Source organism: Brachyhypopomus gauderio, chromosome 12, assembly GCF_052324685.1.
Source record: "Brachyhypopomus gauderio isolate BG-103 chromosome 12, BGAUD_0.2, whole genome shotgun sequence".
In the NCBI taxonomy this organism is placed as follows: Eukaryota; Metazoa; Chordata; class Actinopteri; order Gymnotiformes; family Hypopomidae; genus Brachyhypopomus; species Brachyhypopomus gauderio.
The window spans coordinates 8,178,872-8,198,545 of record NC_135222.1 but is presented as its reverse complement, the minus strand read 5'-3'; the positions used below and the strand labels follow the sequence as shown (position 1 = coordinate 8,198,545).

The 19,674-nt window shown below is 41.5% G+C and overlaps 1 protein-coding gene across 3 annotated transcripts; it reads left to right on the top strand.

Moving 5' to 3' along the window:
• Positions 1-70: 70 nt before the first annotated feature.
• Positions 71-19,245, top strand: LOC143528904 (myocyte-specific enhancer factor 2A-like). Of its 3 annotated transcripts, XM_077024832.1 has the most exons (12): positions 71-661; positions 2,143-2,248; positions 8,687-8,866; positions 10,748-10,951; positions 14,444-14,581; positions 14,911-15,094; positions 15,212-15,268; positions 16,507-16,664; positions 17,102-17,125; positions 17,645-17,762; positions 17,873-17,999; positions 18,118-19,245. In XM_077024832.1, exons 3-12 carry the CDS (start codon positions 8,813-8,815, stop codon positions 18,431-18,433), a joined length of 1,380 nt encoding a protein of 459 aa, XP_076880947.1. In that variant the 5' UTR covers positions 71-661; positions 2,143-2,248; positions 8,687-8,812; the 3' UTR covers positions 18,434-19,245. The 3 variants fall into 3 exon arrangements, with proteins under 3 accessions (XP_076880947.1, XP_076880948.1, XP_076880949.1); XM_077024833.1 differs by lacking the exon at positions 2,143-2,248; XM_077024834.1 differs by lacking the exon at positions 17,102-17,125.
• The last annotated feature ends 429 nt before the right edge of the window (positions 19,246-19,674 follow it).

The window sequence follows — 19,674 nt, the reverse complement described above, 5'->3', positions numbered from 1 at the left end:
TACATTAAAAAAACATTTATTAAAACATAGTGAACACGTAAGGACACCATGTTCCATTCATGTGGGATAAATCAGACTAAGACTAGCCTTCCACAACAGCGCAGATTAGAAACCTGGCCTGCCTTTGGAGCAGGCCAGCTTGGAGAGACCAATGGAAACATAAATTAAGTATGACAGCATGATCTATCATGAAGGCGTCCAAAACGAAACTCTTAAGTCTTATTTTCAAGCCAGACCTTCAGGATGTAGACCGTGTACTGAACGCTGAATTACCCCCATACCGCTCTAAGTGTTTTTTGCCATGTAAGAAGTATACACATATTTAAGATTATTTGTAAATGTTGCTTGCCTGTTTATTGTCAAGAAGAAGAAGCATGTATTTATTTGCTGTGTGGAGTACCATACTGTCATACCATTAGCGAGCTATAAAATGTATTGTCTATTGACTAAACGGTATCAATAAACTGCTACGCGAGTCCCAAAGAGCCCGAAGTGGATGACTGCGCGAGATTGGCTGGTCTAATCTATGGAAGGGAGGAGTCGGAGGGTTGGGACTCGTCTTGTGGGATTATTCGCCAGAAGTGGAGGACGGTAGAGGACATGTTTACATCATAGCCAGCTACAATTTCAGTCGTGAACGCGCTCGTCTCTACGGCAGAGGGTAAGTCATGTATAAATATGCATTTCCACAGGGGCGGGAACACCAGGTCGGGCGTGTAATCTACGATATTCGGTGGCCTATGTCGGCTAATTTGTTCGCGGTTTCCGATTTATCTGAATTGATCATTTTACCGGTGTAATAACTTAATCGACCTCTATTTAAATACTTGCCCAAGTTTAGTGAATGTCATCACCTATTAAAGCCAGTTTCGCCTTCCATTTTCCAAAATAAAAAGGTGCATCAAGACGTCCGAATGATCTTTTAACTCGGATAAACCGATAAAGTATAGAGGTCTGGCTGGCTCAGACTTGTCCAGTTCAGCATTGTACAAAACCTGGATCTGCTGGATTGCCTTTTTACTTTACTTTATTATTCCCAATGAATAAAAGGTGCTGATATTCTTCACACAAAAGACATTTGTAGCTATGTAATTATATTTGTAATCCTACATATTACATAGAATTGATATTCATTTTTATTGGTATTTGATATATTTGTATGGGCTTGTTGTGAATTATTTCGTCAGGTTTAGCTTGTTTTGAATAATTTCAGTGTCCAAATCAAAAGTTGTGGTATTAAAAATGTATTAGAACCTATTGTTTGCTGTGGAATTGTATTCGTCCATTTTCATGAAAATTCAATTGCAGCGGCAATTGCACCGTTTGCAGAAACTGCAGCAGTGTTTTCTTAGTGACAGCATGACTTGATTCGGTCCGCTCCAAGTTGTTAGCCTTCTGACTGGTTTCTGCCTCTGTAGCCTATCTTCTGTGTAACATTAAAGACGTATTTTATATCTGACCCAGGCATATACAAAATAGTACCAAGTCTTTAAGATAATCGTCTTTTTAGTGCCACATGCTTGAGAAATAGCAGAAAAACCGGGTGCATATGCATGGCATGGCTCTTTTTGGTGCTCATAGATGTTAATAGTCATTACCCTATTACATTAGTGGTGAAACTAGTGCTGTCTGCTCCAGATTTAAAGTCATGCACAATTTGATTAGATAGAGTGATGCCTGCTCCAATAGATTATATGCATCACTGTGCATGTGGATAAATCATGAGACAGCATGTTGAATGTAAGTGTATTACTGTACACTGCACAGATTGACTTACATTCTATGCAGGCTGTGATGCATATGGAGTGCATTAGAAATATGTCATCATTCAAAGCTCTGCGTGATATATTGGCTGAAGAAAGTAGCCTTGCACTCTGGCCTTTAATGCCATGGTTTGAGGTTACATCTTGCTTCTCATGGCTGTAACTGGCCACAGTACTTTCTTCGATCTGAAACACTGCACCCCTGTTTGGCTTTACCTTGTGGTGTTAGGGAAGGAGGTATGTCATTGAAACGAGGAACATGCAGATGGGAATTCAAGTCTCCATTTGAGAAGACCAATGTCATGTCCTTGAAATGTGGTTTCTGTGTGTATGTGTGTGTGTGTGTGTCCCTCTCTCTCTCTATGCCAATCTGCTCAAGATGTGTAGATTTGTTTCAGGACAGGAAAAAGGAGACTGAGTGCTCAGAGCTTTGGAGTTCATGATTTCTGGTCTAATTTAGATTGGAACTCAGCTTCTTTTCCAAGGTAAGACTTTTAAACCATTTTTACCACTGGATCAGGCCTTTTATGGTTGCCAGTCACAACTATTATAAATCTGTAAAATATGCTACATGTAAACATCTGCTTGAAATTACAGATGAATTTCGAGTATTGACTAATTTGACTAATATGTTATTTGTCTTCATTATATGTCCTGATTACTGAGCTCCGTTTAATCTTGCATTTAATATCGACTATATATCATTCACTGTTGACAATGTTAACAGTAGTATCATCCAGCAGGAATGTACTCTCAGTCTTATTATTTTAAGAGTAATATATTTGTCTTTTTAATAAAACATTTTCAGAGCCCATCTGAAAAAATATGTTATGGTAATTAACTGTTAAGGTCTTAACAGCCTTTTCTTACCAAGGGAGTTTAATTGCTGTAATCACACATACTATCTTAAAAGCCTCATTCAGAGCAAATCTCACAACGTTCTATCAGATTTAGATAAAGCAGTGGTATTTTTATTACCATATCTTATAACACATGTTTTAACCCTTTATACTATGCCAGTTTCTCACTTTATTAACTACAGTACCTTTTGTATAATTCTAGGTGTAGTTATAACATAATTCACAGCAGTTATTCATTAATACATGTAAAGATGAATAAATAATAAGATTTGAGTTTAATAGAAAAAGCTATAAGTCAGTAAAGAGACCACATTGGAGTGTGTATAGTGGATCACCAGACCCAGGGTACTCAAGTTTGATGTACATTCATGCAGGAAATGTGATCTAATCCTGCAAATATATTTTACTTCCTTGGTAATAGTTTAATATTACTATTACTATTGACTAACACAGTTGGTTAACAGTGTAATCTGTTATTCATCTCTGGTCATCCTCAGATGTGGCTACTGGAGTTGATCCTGCTCTGAGTTTAAAATGTCCCCTTGTGGAGTCTCCCTCTGGAGCATCTCTCTAGTTCCAAAACCAGAAACCTCTGGCTGCCTCCTGTCTGACCACTGGTCCACATGTTTGATGCTAAATATGTTCCCCACAAGTCAAAAATTACACTCAACAAATACAGAAATCAAATAAAATAGTCTACAAATATTAGCTCCCGAATGTGCCTTCCTGCAGAGGTATGAGGACTGGCTTGTGTGGACTGCAAATAGAAACGTTTGCACTTGCCAAACCAAACTCTGTATTAGATCTCGAAGGCAGTGCAGGGGCTTCTTTACTGACCTTACTGTTAAGATCCAGCACTCATGCCCAATCCAGGAGGATCGAGGGTTTGGCACTGAGCCCTGGCAAAAGACTACAAACCGCTTCACACTTCATTACTAGTAAGAACTGCCTGGCGAAGGCTTGACACAGCCTAAAGGGCACAGAGTCTAAACCTGTGTGCCGGGGTGATCAGATTAATGATGTTTTATTTTAAATAATTTTATTTAAAACAAGAAATTATACATATCCATCAGTTTCTTCTAAATAATCCTTCGTGCTATAGGTTGATGAGTGTTGTGTCGTATTATTTGTGAATAAGGTAAGATCCTGCCCATGAAAGGCCATTTCTAGATTCTGTGAAGTAGTGGTAAAAGAAAAATCTATTTTAGTCCATATTTTTGACCAATTATTAAGTGTCCAATCTGTCTCTAGGCATGTCTCATGCACTGAGGGTTTATTGGTAATTAAAACCTTGGAAGATAATATGTTTACTTGTTACAAAATACAGTGGAAATGAACTTGTGCATATTTTTCGTTGAAAGGCCTAGATCCCCCTAGATCCCCCTGCCAAAACCTTTAGGCAGTGGCGGACTTAGCAATTTGGGGGCTCAAGGCGAATTTAGCTAGGGGGCCCATCAACATTAATATGCGAGAAATAAGTTAGCTAGTCAGGGGGGGCCCTACAGTGGGCTGCAGTGGGAGGGGCCCAAGGCAGTTGCCTAGTCACGCCTCTATGCAAAGTCCACCTCTGCCTTTAGGCACAGCGTTTTTACATATTGCAGTTGATCCAGAAGCTAAAAAAATAAATCCTTAACGAATGCTTCAGCATCTTTGTGCCACTCAAATGATTGTTGCGTTTGTCAAGGTTCGCTGCCAATCACGGGCCATCAATCTTTTGACCCTGAGGAGACCAGGGAACAGTCGGAGGGACTGATTTATTACTCATTTTAGGCAGATTTGTTCTTAATCATCTTCTTACCAATCCTCTTCTTGCTACAAAATTTGACCTCAGAAAGTCAGAAGTGCACCGCATGCTGATGTTACTTTAGTTGGACAGGCATAAACATATCTAATAAGAGGCGAAAGCTAAAAGAAACACCATTGTGTAAAATCAACTTTCATTAGCATTTGAATGGTTGAAGAGTCAGCAGACCTGTGAGTGTGTATTTCATGTTGCTGCAGTATTTGCTTTATAAGACCACGTATGATTTATTATGTCATATTAACGGCCCTGTTTGAGCACTATTTAAACATTCAGAGAAATGAAATCACGCCAGCATTGAGCTTCCGCCATACACTGCTGCGGGATCGCAGGCGTGCTAATTCCTATGGCTTTCCATTAAATTAGCGCTTATGCATGGAGTTTGGTGGTCTGACTCTGATGGGAAGAACTATTGGTGATAGAGGAGAGTGGAAGAGCTGAATAGCGGCACATGCAGCGCGAATATGTTTGTTCAGCCCTACCGTGAAATGGAAAGCACGAGACACAGAGAGACGAATCGCAGCGGGAAGGAAATACGAGTCCAAGGAGTGTGCGTGTTATCGCATACGGATCAAGTGATTTCGTACAGCCATTTTTCCATTTTTCATTTGGGTGCATAGCTAGGACACCTTAGAGAGTGTGAAAGGGCCGCTTCTTGTGGGGGGATTATCCACTCGCCGCCTTGACGGGTGTAACTCAGACATCTGTTCCAGTTCTTTTTGTCTTTTTAGTGAGAAACAAAGACAGAGAGAAAAGGGGAGATATGGGAATTTCATAAAAGTCTAATTGGAAGAGACAACATATGGTACTCTTTATTAAATACACTAAAAATCAAGTACCATAGTGACTTGTGCAGAGACAGCTTCACTCTCCAGTCATGATGTCACCATTTTTACTCAAAGAAAGAGCAAGTAGCTAATTTCAAGCTATACAATGGTTAAACTGCATTGTGTTATACAGACTAATTAGATATGCAGGTGTTGTGTTGTCTTGGATAATGGATAAAGTTTGTACAGTTTAAAGACCATGACAAAGCAGGCGTTTCACATTTGACAAATGCAGGCCAGATGTTCTTGATCTGTTTGAACATTGCTTTGTCATTTGCCATTTAGAATGAAAAACCTCACAGTAGTCCTAATTACTAGCCCTTGCATATTAAAGTCACCAACGTCACACCAGAGTGCAGTGTATTTTCCGTGCTCAACATAACAAATTACTGTAAAAGTATGATTTACAGTGCCGAACAGACATGTCCTCAACAGCAGTATTTATGTCAATTACATTATGTCATGTCTCAATGCCATCCCATCTGTTTCTGTTGGAGTGAAGACATACGGTGGCAAGATGGAGTTTGTAAACGTCATTTGTCTGCATCCTTCTCTTGGCCGTCTTTCTGGTCCTCATCTCTTTGTGTGAACGGCCTGTCACAGCGCGAGCTGCTAGATCCACACGTGACCATCATGACATTCTCTACTCCTTCCACTCTGAAACACTCAGAAATGCAGCCTGCTTTTATTTTGGCGTGGATGTCTGAGTGAAGCAGTAATTAGTACAGGTAGTGTGCAACACTGTTTGGTGTGAAGAGGAGAACGGTTCTTACCCACTCTGATCCCCCTTCCATTCTCTCTGGTGGTTTAACATCATCGGTTTGCTCATGAACACCGTCTCCTTTTTTTTACCCCTGAAATCCCATTTGTGTGTTGTGTCAGCAGAGCATGTGTCATTTCAATAAACCAGAGTGAACGATAGTTCAACAGGAACAGAAGTTTACTTTCCGTACACTTTTGATCTATCAAAACAGTCCACAAACTTTTGTCATGTCCTGTCTGCTGGTGTGCTGTTTTTGCACTGTAAACAACATTTTCATCATCACTTATGTAGTTTAAATTATTGTCTTTTTGATTGACATTTTTTTAATGACTGTCTTTGCCAGATGTCATTTGGAACCCATCTAAATATGCCTGTGGTCTGGAAATGCTCTGGTTTACATAATAAGATTTGCTCTTTCTGTTAGCAGTCATATGACCATGAATGCAGATGTGTGCATGTTTATATATATATATATATATATATATATATATATATATATATATATATATATATATATATATATATATATATATATATATATATATATATATATATGCGCGCGTGTGTGTGTGTGTGTTGTTAATTATTTATTATCATTGTTATTATAACATGTTATTCTCAGTGTTGTGAGCAATAATATTGAGGACTGTCTTTTTCACACTTACCTTCTGAGTACTGACTCAGTCCCACAGAGTCAGTACTAGATACATGCATAGCTCCTTCAAACCACTCTGAAGATGGTCCTACTGTAATTGAACTTCACGTGTGTGACAAACCTGTAATTTGGCTATATACTGTAAGTATGTTACAGGGTTTCTTGTCTAATGTTTGTCGTTGGTTGAACCTCAGTTGTATGTTAGCATAGTTTTCTGGCTCACAGTCCTCACGCTAAACAAGGCACAATGGCATTTAAAAAGTTTGGATTAAAGTTTTGATTTTGGCGTGGGTCATCTTTAACATAAAGATTGACATTTACAGAAAATCTCACCCATACGCAGAACTGATGCTGTGGACACGCCCCCAACACTTTATGAATGTGGAACTCTGAAAATATTAAAGTTCCGTCCAAGTCTTTGCTTCATATGTCACAATATCAAGACCATTTAAAATTATTTATACATCAAAATGAATAGAAATCATTTGTATTACAAGTATGTTTAATCTGTAGTGCTGCTACATATTGTGTTATTCAATACTGCCAGACGTTTGTGAACCTTTTCCAGTCCCTGTGCTTTTTTCTGCTTAGTGAATGTGCATGTCTGAAGACTGGATTTCTTAAAGGGAATGCAAATTTGACAGGCAGAAATACTGAATGCCTGGTCCTGGCCTCAACACATTTCAAAGCAGAGTCTGCCCTTGAGTCTACAACTTTATTCTTATCAGAGAAGGATGTGTTTGTTTGTTTGACTGATTGATTGATTGATTGATTGATTGATTGACTAATGGTTCCTACGCTGGTACTCACTAATTTGTTAAAGCTCTTCCCTACGTTGTGGCCAGAGCTTCCAGTGTGCTCTCTGTCGCTTTCAGTCATGACCTGTATTTGAACTCGGGAGTCTTCAGTCGTGCAGTTCTGACCCAAGGCACAAGAACACTCAGCATGCACTTCCCCTGCACAACAGAACTTCAACTCATTGTGTACATGTTTGAATATCTTAATTATTTCTCATCCCTTCCGAAGCTCACTCAACCGCACCCCCCCCCCCCCCCCCACTCTCACCCCAACTTAAACATTGTGCGTAGACCTTATTAATGGCATTTCATCTGTTGCCCTGGTAACTGAGAAGATGAGAAGAAAGGTGTGAAAGCTGTTAAGAAGCTGTTGATGCTCAGTCTTGTGTTCTGAGGCTCTGTTCTCTTTTACAGCTCACTGAAGAAGCATTTCCGGAGTATGAAGTGTTAAAACTTCCAAATATAACCTAGTATTTTCATCTGACATTTTCAATTATTTTTATAGCACAGTCAAATTCCTCCATCCCCTGACGACTCTCAGAACAGTAATTAGTATAGAACAATGGAAAGTCTACAAGATGCCATGTGTGGGACTCTGGTGTTTTTTAGACAGGATTGAGCTTGTTGACTAGAAAATGACATATTGCATTGTAGGCACTGTTGGCTCGAGCTGTTGGTTATGTAAGAGCAAGACTGCTCGTTGTTGGATGAACTTGTCATGCTTATTGAACGATACCATTGTGAAGCCTGGTTTGGTTTTCACACTGTGTAGGAGTCGAGGGGACCTGCGGACTCTCACACACAAAGCGGATCTCTATTTTCTGCTCTGATTAATTTGAATTTAATAAAGTTTTATTTACCAAGCATTGTGAATTTGCTCCATGCTTAAGTTTGAGGGGCCTGATTCCTCTTCTTTTGACTGTGTGCGTGATTATAATCTACACAATCATATTATACAATACGACTACATGTAGTTATTATATAACTACATTATCTACATCATAATTTACATAATCTACAATCATCCATATCAAATTCATGCAAGTACGTCATTGTCTACTAAGCTTTGCGATTCACGTGTTTTATTGCTTCCTTTCCCATGACGTAACTGCTGGAGCAACATCATGATTGCTCATAATTACTGTGACTTCACGCCACTCAAAATCATCCGTCACAGTGCCAAACTTACATTTTCTTTCTTTTTTTGTCGCTGTGCGCAGCGTTCGGACCCAGACGAAGGATGAGGAGGTCGGTGTTCTGACGGCACGTGAGCGGCTGAAGGACCAGAGGAGTAGATCCCACGGCACAGCGGACATTTTCTTTGGAGGAAGAGCAGCGCTGGAAGAATGGGCCGAAAGAAGATCCAGATTGCACGCATCACAGATGAGAGGAACAGACAGGTGGGGGCAGGACCCAACGGTACATACGCACAGCTGTACTGGCCAGCAGGCCAACTGGTCCCAGTATAACCATTCTGGTAAAGGCATTGGCTAATTACTATAATTTGTCATTGGAATTGCTAGCAAACATTGTATAGTCTTTACAAATTCTGCACCACACATTGTTTTTCGTACATTTAAAAATGAAAACGAATTCTACAAAATTCTCTTCCTTGCGTTCCCTTAAAGATGAGAGACTGATGCACGTAGTAGACATTCTGGGGTAATGGTTTGTATGGACGCCAGCACAGCTGTCGTGCTGTGTTAGGTTCGCTCTCACTGACTACCCTTTTTCCCCGGGCTGGTTGAGGGCTCTCACTGGGCAGACCCGGGGTCTGCGACTCTGAGCGAGAAGCTTCGCTGCCTCGGAGGGGCTGCACACTGGCGCTCTTGTCCTGGGTCTCACTGGACCGGCTGTCCCCGTGCTGCGGTTGTAGTAATTAGAGGAGTACTGGGTTCCGTATCTCTCATTAGCCAGTGGAGTCAGTCTGAGCAAGCATACAGCTTGCCTCTCCCTCTCGTCCTCCACCTCCTTTCCCTCCTTTCTCTTTCCCTCCCACTCTATCCCTCTCACTCCTCCCCCCCTCCCTCTATAACCCCTGATGGCCATCAGTCAAACAGAAGCCACAGAGCTGGGCTGGAGATCACCCAGTCTGCCCCATGCTCTAAATATAAACCCTCACACCAGCACAACAAACCGTATCTTGTCTGCAGGAGCCCTTGTTAGGTATATTATGCGCTTCGTGTACACTGCCCTTCTTACTCAAATTGTTTCACATTTGCACACAGGCTGTGTTGCTGCTGAAGGTTTATTTCTCTCTGTGTACCTGTCTGGCACGTGCACACATCATGATAACAGATTGGCGCTTTAAGAACAAATGTAACATGTGTGATTTGAGAGTATGGCAAAGTTGCAACCACATACACAGGTTGTTTAAAGCTGCAGTAAAAGATCCCTGAAAGTGACCAAGGAGGGTCTGTTTCCACAGTAGAGAATGCCTGTTATTTATTCTGTATTGATTGCATGGATCATCTTTCTTCAAGCTTACATTCCACAATCCACTGACTGCAGAATCAACTGTCACTCAAGTATTCAGAGATCCTGAGCACAAGAGTTTGAAACAGGCTGAAATGTACTGGTTGAAGCCAACGTTTTTTTTCCTCAAAATCTTGGGTACGTAATGTAATGGGATACTTTTCAGTTTGCAAAGCATTTGGTGACGCTGACCCTTCATAGAGGCGAGTGACTCGTGCTGAAGGCAGTGATGCAGTGGAGGGTTTGGGATTCCTCAGGGAGGGGTGATAATTGGCAGGCTTCATGATGAGATCTGGCAACCCTGACAGCTGGGCTCTTTCTCACACACATGGACAGACCAGGGGACCTGAGCTCTTCTTCATTTCTTAATGAGGCCATTATTGAGTTGTCTTCAAGAGCAGCATACTGAACCTTTAATATGAGTATGAATCTCAGAGTATAGAACAACAGCTATCTAGATAATACGCCTGCATAAACAATTTTTCAGAAGCATAGAACATGTTAAATCCAAATATCTTTTCTAAACAGTTTTCGAAATGGCTACACCGAGGTGCAGTCACTTTCTCACAGTCTCACGCAGGGGCGCAGATGGCACTGGGGACGGGGGGGACATGTCCCCTCCAGATTTATATTGACCCCATCCAAAATCTAGCATCTACAAGCATAAACGTATATATTGTACAGCTTGGTCCCCCTCACTTCAGAATTTCCATCTGCGCCGATGGTCTCACGGACCAGTCTGTCCCTACAACGCGCATTGCTCAGTGCAATAACAAGTGCCCCCCCTTTTGTGGTGGTCTTTCTAGGTCACCTTCACGAAGAGGAAGTTCGGCCTGATGAAGAAGGCCTACGAGCTGAGCGTGCTGTGCGACTGCGAGATCGCCCTCATCATCTTCAACAGCTCCAACAAGCTCTTCCAGTACGCCAGCACGGACATGGACAAGGTGCTGCTGAAGTACACGGAGTACAGCGAGCCCCACGAGAGCAGGACCAACGGGGACATCATGGAGGTGAGTGTCATTTAACAGAGCAGCGCAACCCGCACTGATTCATCACCTCCGTCCTTCCGTTGAGGTGTCGCAGAAAGGAGGAAGACGTTTATATTAGGCTTGGCCGCCGATATTTGCAAAAAATGCGTATCGGTATCGGATCGGCAGGCATGAGAAAATGCCGATCCAGACTCCCGATCTAGTTTTTTTTAAGTAAAAAAATTTTATCCATTCCGGTTTTTACTGTGTTTTGGCCAGTGAGAGTTAAATCCAGTCCGCATTTTCCAGCAAACCTTCAGCACACGAGCATAGCATCTCCCCAATTTAGCTCAGTGGCGTCTCCTATCCATTAAGACGGCCATGTAAATTTGAAGTTATCGGTAAAAATGTCAGTTGTGTGGGATTATTTTACCTTAAAGGACGACAAAGACGAAGCGGTAGAGTGCAACATATGCCACAGTAAAGTCAAGCGTGGTGGTAAAGCTGTAAGAACTTTTAATACAACCAATCTAATCAAGCATTTAGCGAAATACCACCATAAACAACATGAAGAGTTTCTAAAGAAAACCGAAGACAAAAAGAAAGGTCCTACACAACTAACACTGGCAGAAACTAAAATAGTAGAATATTTTCTACTCAGGTTGTGTGTTTTGCTTTTTAAATACAATTTACAATATTATTTGCACTTATGGCTTTTTAAGCCTTGGTTTACTGATGCCATTTCTGTTTGTTATTTATTATTTTGTCTATTTTGAGTTTATTAATTGCTAAATAAACAGGTCAGTTTCTCCTTACCAACCATTGTGTATTATTCAAACACACCTAATTCAGCTGGCTACTTGTTATCAAGAGTAAAACGCTTTTCAACATGAGTTTAACAACAAAGTAAGTTGGCTTTAAACTTTAAACTTTAATACATGCTCGGATAGGCCGGTATAGGTATCGGCCAATATCGGTATCGGATTGGAAGTGCAAATAAATATCGGTATCGGATCGAAAGTTCAAAAAGCTGGATCAGGTCATCTTTAGTTTATATTGTTGCATCAAAGAAAAAATTTAAACATTGAAGCGAAAACATATTATGTAATAATAATTTCAATTACTGATGTACCTAGGGGGTTGTACCATCAATACATATAGCCTACATCTGTAAATGCTAAAGGATCTTTACTTTTTTTTAGTGAAGGCACAGCCAACTGCATAACACTTTAGGGTCAGTCTCCAATAGAATATGTTGAAGTTAAATTAGTCACTGAGTTTAGATGACAAAAGGTCATTCAGAACTTAAGTGTAACTAGTTATTACCCTCCTCTGCTTTAAATACACATAGACTATTACTAATCCCTAGGAATATAAATAAAATTGTAGCTGGCATTGATGGCTCAGCAAAAATACTGGTTCGTAGTTATTAGAATAATAATTGGGTTTTTAAAATATTGTTCAAAACTTCAGCTATCATAATCAAATAGGATGACTTTTAACATCACACTGGATATGATGGGACTGGTGCTGTCAACTGATTTGAAGCAGGTTAGAACAAAGCAGCCAGTACTGTTGTAGCTGGGAATGCAGACTGCGTTTGCTGACGCACCGTTCTGTTTGGAGCATGGTCCATCCTGCCGTTTGGCTGTAATGCCATTGGTAATTAAAGGTCGGCCTCTCTGTCACGTAGCATGGCCTCAGACTGACCTCCACATGCATATGCTGTTAGTAAATGATCTTGCCCACCACTTGGTCCTTGCAGGGACATCTGGCTTTGGGAGCACTTTTTTCATCCACCCGTTTCGGTCAGTCTCTGTTGTAAGTCATTTGTGTGTGTGTGTGAGTGTGTGGACTGCAGGTAACAATTTAAAGTTACAGTGTCTTGTTATAGTCTGACCATATGTCCTCTTATTAGGACCCATCAGTCTAGTCTATTCTGCCTATGCAATTGCTACTGTTTAGTAAATGTTGCACTGAAATTGGCATATTAGTCTCTTTGAAACATCATTATGGTGTATGTGTCTCTTTGAGACATCATTGAGTGTATGTGTCTCCTGAGACTGCTCTTCTTTTCTTTAGCAGAGCCAGTAAATGAGTCCTGTGTGTTATAATGGATATCATAGGTGCCTGTCAAGAAAAGTGGTAGTGTTTGGCTTTGTTTAGTTTAGCTTTTTTGGTTTGTTTGTTTGTTGATGCTTATGTTGTTGTTGTTTTTGGCCCTGCCAGTATAGGATATTATTTCAGCTTCCATTTTTTGAAAGCTGTACTCCTGTGGCATGCCCGTACAAAATCAATATGTACTTTTTGCAATGCCTTATGGGGTTTCTGAGTGAGCTGATCAGGCTAGATCATGTAAAACAGTGTAGGCACTTCTTACTGTAGCCATATGTTGACGAACACATTGAAAGGAAGTGCCGCTAATTGGCTGATGCTAAAAATACAGCCATAGCGCTAGCCAAAACACACACGCAGAAACTTGAGATGCTCAGTCGGAGACTTGGCTCACGTTTTTGGCCGAACCTGCCCGCGTTTTCCTGCCGCTAAAGGAACATTTTGAAAAATCAGAATCACACTGCAGTACATGTTTATTCATTTGCCACTTTTTTCAACGTTTGCACCACATACGCATTTACATCGTGCGTCTGTTAAAGCTCTGCAAGTTACACGTCCATTACAAGTTATACTTCCAAGTTATATTTTCCAAGTTATACTTGCGTTACATTTATTTTGAAACCAACCGGGTGCCTAACAGGGCCTGAGCTAGCTTCGCAGTGCTTCTCCCAGCAGAGCAGTAAGAGCTACGTGCCTTGCCCAGGGCCACAGCGTCATACCGGTCATATCTAGGATCTTGGTAATAGCAACCCTCCGGTTCACAGCACAGTCACCACACAACCCATCCTGGGATTCAGAAGACACGCTGTCCGGTTGCGGACTTACTTTTCCTACCCTGCCCTGGGTAGCTGCCACTTTAAAATTATAAAACCATTATAAAACATACAGAACCAACAGCGCTATACCAAGCCTGGCGTAATGTGACATAATTGTGAATAAGAGCTGTTCAAATGAACTCTGAGGTGCTCTGAGAACTTGAGGTGTTCGTCAAACATTTCAGAGATTTACCCAATACAGCCACACTTCTTTGTTAAGAAATACTTTGAATCCTATAGCCTTTCAACCCATAATCTTCAGCTAGGGTTTCTTCACTACATGTTTGAACATTGTTGAGCGTCTTTATATATTTTTAATTTATCTTTATTAAAAGGGTTCACATGAATATTTTACTACAATTTGAGAGTAGGTAGGATTCTACTATTTCTACCACTTTGGCTGTTCATATTGGTTTCTTAAGTTAGCTGTTACAGTGCCATTTTGGTCAGGCAACTCCTTGGGTTACCTAAAATGACTGATTCGGTTTGATAAAGGGTACGTTTGTAACTTAATATGTGTCTAATATGTGTGGGGCAAGGCTATAATGCTCCCCCCTCCCCTCGGGTGGTTCCTTCCATTACTTTGGTCCTTGCATTTCAACAGGCCTTGAACAAGAAGGAGCAGAGAGGATGTGAGAGTCCAGAGACTGACGCCTCCTCGTATGTCCTCATGCCCCACGCTGAAGAGAAGTACCAGAAGATCAACGAGGAGTTCGACAACATGATGCGCAATCATAAACTTGTAAGCTTCGTAAGGGGGCCAGTGATATTACTTTACTTCACACACCATTTTTATCCACACAAACATTCTGTGTTCTTTTTCTTTATGTGGTAATGGATCTAAAGCAACCTACAAACAATAAATACCATAGATAGCACAGCAGTTCTATTGCTTATTATTATTATTATTATTATTATTATTATTAATAATAATAATAATAAAACAATGCTTTTCTCACTAATAATATTGACAGCAGTGTTGCTCTTCTTGACTTGTTGATATATATGTGTGTGTGTGTGTGTGTGTGTTTGCGCGCGTGTGTGTGTGTGTGTGTGTGCTACTCCCATTAGGCGGGCGTTCTGGGCCAGCACAACTTTACTGCACCCACGTCTATGTCCATCAGCGAGCCCTACACCAGGGGCAGCTTAGCACCCGTGCAGACGCTGCCCTCACCCACAGGGCCGGGGGGCGGAGCCACCGCCCTGTCCTCCACCCCCAGACCGCTACAGCCAGCCCACTCCACCGGACTAGCAGGTCGTTCACAGAAGCGCAATACCTTATAATTATATAAATTACAATTCTTATAATGTTAAATGATGGACTATTTTTTATGTTTAGCATCTCATTTGATGCATTTTATACCCATGTCAGGTGGTATACAGGGTCCGTCAGACCCCACAGTGAATGGTGTTCACTCCAGTTCAATTGGTAAGTCTACCCAGTGATCCAGAGAAGTTAGCAACATCTACAACATAACACTTTGACTCCTTTTGATATTACTTCTATAAGTGATCATGAAGACACATATTTGGTCTTAATCCAATCCTGTTTTCCAGTAGTGTCATAATTTCAAGATAATTGTAATGAGTGCGACAGCATTTCCTACGACCCTCTTAGAAAGCCTGATCTGAGAGCAGTTGGTGTGGTGAACATCATGACAAGTTATGTCTTAATTTGTATTTTAGTCAGGAAAAATTGCATCTGAAAATGATGTTTTGCCAGGGACAGTTTGTGTATTCTTGCAAGATAGTGGCTGTCTGTTTTCATATAAATGGCTGTAATTACAGGAGTAAGAGATGCATGTATGTATGTGTGAGAGTGAAATAAGAGGGGGAGATGTGGATGTGTGAGAGAGAGCAAGAGAGACAAAGAGAGAGAATGAGAGGTAGGAGATGTGTGTATGTGAGAGAGAGAATGAGAGGTAGGAGATGTGTGTATGTGAGAGAGAGAATGAGAGGTAGGAGATGTGTGTATGTGAGAGAGAGAATGAGAGGTAGGAGATGTGTGTATGTGTGTGAGAGAGAATGAGAGGTAGGAGATGTGTGTATGTGAGAGAGAGAATGAGAGGTAGGAGATGTGTGTATGTGTGTGAGAGAGAATGAGAGGTAGGAGATGTGTGTATGTGTGTGAGAGAGAATGAGAGGTAGGAGATGTGTGTATGTGTGTGTGTGAGAAAGAATGAGAGGTAGGAGATGTGTGTATGTGAGAGAGAGAATGAGAGGTAGGAGATGTGTGTATGTGAGAGAGAGAATGAGAGGTAGGAGATGTGTGTGTCAGAGTGCTGAACCTACTCTGTCATAATCCCTGAGGCTGATTGGAGCAGACAGGATATAAGTTGACATTCCCCAGACTTCAGGATGGCACTCTCTTTCTGCACAGACAGCTCCTCTCCAGCGGTGCCAGGTCACATCGTTTCACCACTACTAATCCTCACTTCTTAATTTAATCTCATTAATTCCATATAGAAATCGCCTCAAAAGCATAAAAGACTAACGTAATCTTGACAGTCATGTCTTCATTTCAGTTCTAACAGGGAATTTGTTGCATTTCGATCAACCGTTGCGCGAAATGCGAAATCGCTGCTAATAACTTGTTATCAGCCACCTATGTGAGCGTGGTGTCGCTTGTTGTTAGCTCTGGTGTTAAGCCCTTGTTCTCCTCGGCAGTAAACGGACTCGCTGGCACCCAGGGCGAAAACAGCATGGCAGGAGGCCTCCCGGCCAAATCTCCGGCGCCCCCTACAGGCAGCCTGGCGCCGGTTGGCCACAAGCCAGAGCTACGGTTGCTGCTTCCACCCGCCTGTAAGGGCGACGTGCAGAGCCTGGTGAGAGTCCGGCCATTACGGTGTTCTTCCTGCCACTCTACCGAGGCAAATCGTAGAGCCTCGCAGGCTAACTGCGGGATCTTCAGCTTGTGACACCTGAAAGAATCCACATGTGGAAACGCTGGTGACTGTATATTGTTAGCAATGATAAGATATTTTCCATATAAACGCTGCGAGGTAATTTAAGGAAAGTTTGTTTTGGTAATAAGATGAGAAAGGTCCTTACACTTTTGAGTCTTGTGTTCCAAATACACACACACGTGTCTAGATAACGCAAGGACTGCCTTATTTGGAGATAAATAGATGGACTTGCAAGGCGCGCTGTAGTAGTGATGTCTTTAAGGTGTGAAAATTATAACACGTTACCTGTACGCCATGTTAAATAAGAGGGGGTGGGAGTGGCTCTGTCATTGAGTCTCTCTCTCTCTTGCAAGCAGCCTGAGGATGGAGCTGGCGATTTGGTAAGATGATAATGATATACTTCTGTTGATGCATTTCCTTATGATAAAACGTGTTATGTCTGGAGCACATGGCTAGGTCAGTTCATGGCTTAGTTACTGATGTTACAGCACTGAAATCACTAAATGTCACGTGCAGGAATCTGCCTTTGTTCTCTAATTTGACTGATTTGCTACGTTTAAAAAGTTTGAAGTGAAAGATTGAAAGCATTTTCAATGACCGTGTTTTGCACCATCTTACATTAATTAAAAATGATTAATTAATGAGTGCGAACACGGGAAATTTGTTGAGGCCTCACCGCCGTAGCGTTCTTGTGGCTTTGGAATGAAGGAAACCCTACGCCATGGTGACCTCTATCGGTGCAATGACACATTGCACCCAATACATGCTACGTTACTTTGCGTATTTTATTAGAAACTGTACTCCTGATATAGTACTGTACAATTCAGAGGAAAATCCTGAAAGTTAGCTGGTGTGATTTTTTTTTTTTCATCTTGACACATGTTTCCTTCATGTCTCAGAGGATTAACAGCCCACTGTCCAACCAATCCCTGAGCACGCCGGTGGTCTCCATGTCAAGTCCTAATCTGCCTCCCCAGAACATGCCATATACGACCATGACTTCTGCTTATGACACAGGTGTCTACCTTTCTACACCTTTATATAATCCAGTTGTTAACAAATTAATGCGTCTAATAACTAATATAAACTAATGTTCTTTCTGCTTATTTTTAAATAATGTATTTCAGATTATTCCCTCAGCGGCTCAGAGCTCAGTAACTTACATGGCTTTAATGTGCCAGAAAGCCTCACGTTGGCTTCAGGGATGTCATGGCAACACATTCAGTTGGGCCAATCAGCACCGACTTCTCAGGGGTGAGTGCATTTCTATCCATCCATCCATTTATTCAACCACATGTCCTCGAATCTCATCTGTCTGCAGCCAAGAATTATTAACCGCCTGACAATAATGTATCTTGTTTTCCTTTCCCAGAGCCTCCCGTCACATAGCCCAGGTCTCCGAGCCTTCACTGGTCATGGACATCAAGCCTGAGCCTGCCTCCCCACCCCGAGAGCACCACACTCCCATGGCTTTCCTCGCTCTACCACCTCCTTCCTCCAGGCAGGAGGCGGGGCGGTCCCCAGCCGAGAGCCTCAGCTCCTCGTGCAGCTCCATTGAGGGTAACGACCGGGAGGAGCAACGCAGAGACCCCAACCCCACCATGACTGTCCTGGGCCCCCTACCGGGTCTGGAGGCCAGTGGGGCCCCGTCTCTCAAACGACTGCGCACGGATGCTTGGGTGACCTAGCAGCCCATGCAGACTGCAGTGCTCAGGGGAAATCTCCAGGCAGTCAGCGGTTTTCTCACTCTTTGTCGCAGTTAATGGGATTACCATTGTTTCTTCTTCTGTGTAGCAAGATCTACTGGGGCAAGAAACAAGGAAGGAAAAACTAGTATAAACATTGGAGATTCAGATCTTGAATCAAATGAAGGTAAATTGTATGAAGTATCCTCTTACAGGTGTGTGGAGGCATGATTGATTGTTGGGTGTGTCCAGTTTTTTCCAGTCATACCCCTCTGTCAGCTGATACATTGAATTTATGATACACCTGAATGATTTTTTTATCAGGAATTGAAGTATGGGTTTTATTATTGTATTTGCAGTACAAAGTAAATCTGAAGCCAAAAGTGTTGGATGGTTACACATGTTTATTTAGTTTTCTTCTTGGGTCTTGTAACTGAAGCATGAACTCCAGCCATTCCCTCATCATTGTTCACTCCTCAAGCTACAGGGACATTATTTGCAAAAATTAAAAAATCAACCTCCTGGCCATGTTCAGTGCACTGGCTCAAAATCCTATAATACAAGTTATTGTCCTTGTAGGTTTGTAAAGAGCAAAGAGGGAGATGCCTGCTCTATTCCATGCAGGGAAAGCTGATTATAATTCAGCTCAACGTCTGCTCAACACCTGGGGTCTGCCTTCCACAAGTGTTAAATGGAGGTGTTGGAGACACCCGGGATCTTCATAAGTTCTTGAGAAATTAAGGTGTGTGGGATGGGCTGATTTTTTCTTCCTTGTTATCTTTGTAAACTTCTTTTAAAAGCCTATACAGTGGGAATTAATAATGTCTATTTATTAAACCAGAAATATTGTGTTTGATATATTGTTTCTACAGCATACTGTATACAGTGTACATATAATTTCATTGAGGCATAGAACCAGTTAAAGAAACATAAATTAAAATTAATCTATTACTGACATTTTGATGGAGACAAGGAGTGCTAAAATAGTTTGCATTGTAGCTCAGGGAATATCAAACCAACCCTAAAGCTTATGTTCATTAAACATTTTCACCTGTCATAGTCATATCCTGTAACATTTGGATTTTATATTTTCCCCTGAATAAAGTGCAAACACACACACACTATTCGCTACACAAGGATGTTAGTATGTGTCAAATAGGATGTGACCTGTTCAGTGTTGACGAAACTTGGTCATGTGACTTTTTTTCTCCATTATTACCATATGCTTTGAACATTACTGTGGT

Excerpts from the sequence above, each read along its gene's own strand:
- LOC143528904 (XM_077024833.1), top strand. The coding sequence starts at position 8,813 with ATGGGCCGAAAGAAGATCCAGATTGCACGCATCACAGATGAGAGGAAC. Across the intron at positions 14,582-14,910 it reads TGATGCGCAATCATAAACTT|GCGGGCGTTCTGGGCCAGCA; the intron begins GTAAGCTTCGTA and ends TACTCCCATTAG. Across the intron at positions 17,763-17,872 it reads GACTTCTGCTTATGACACAG|ATTATTCCCTCAGCGGCTCA; the intron begins GTGTCTACCTTT and ends AATGTATTTCAG.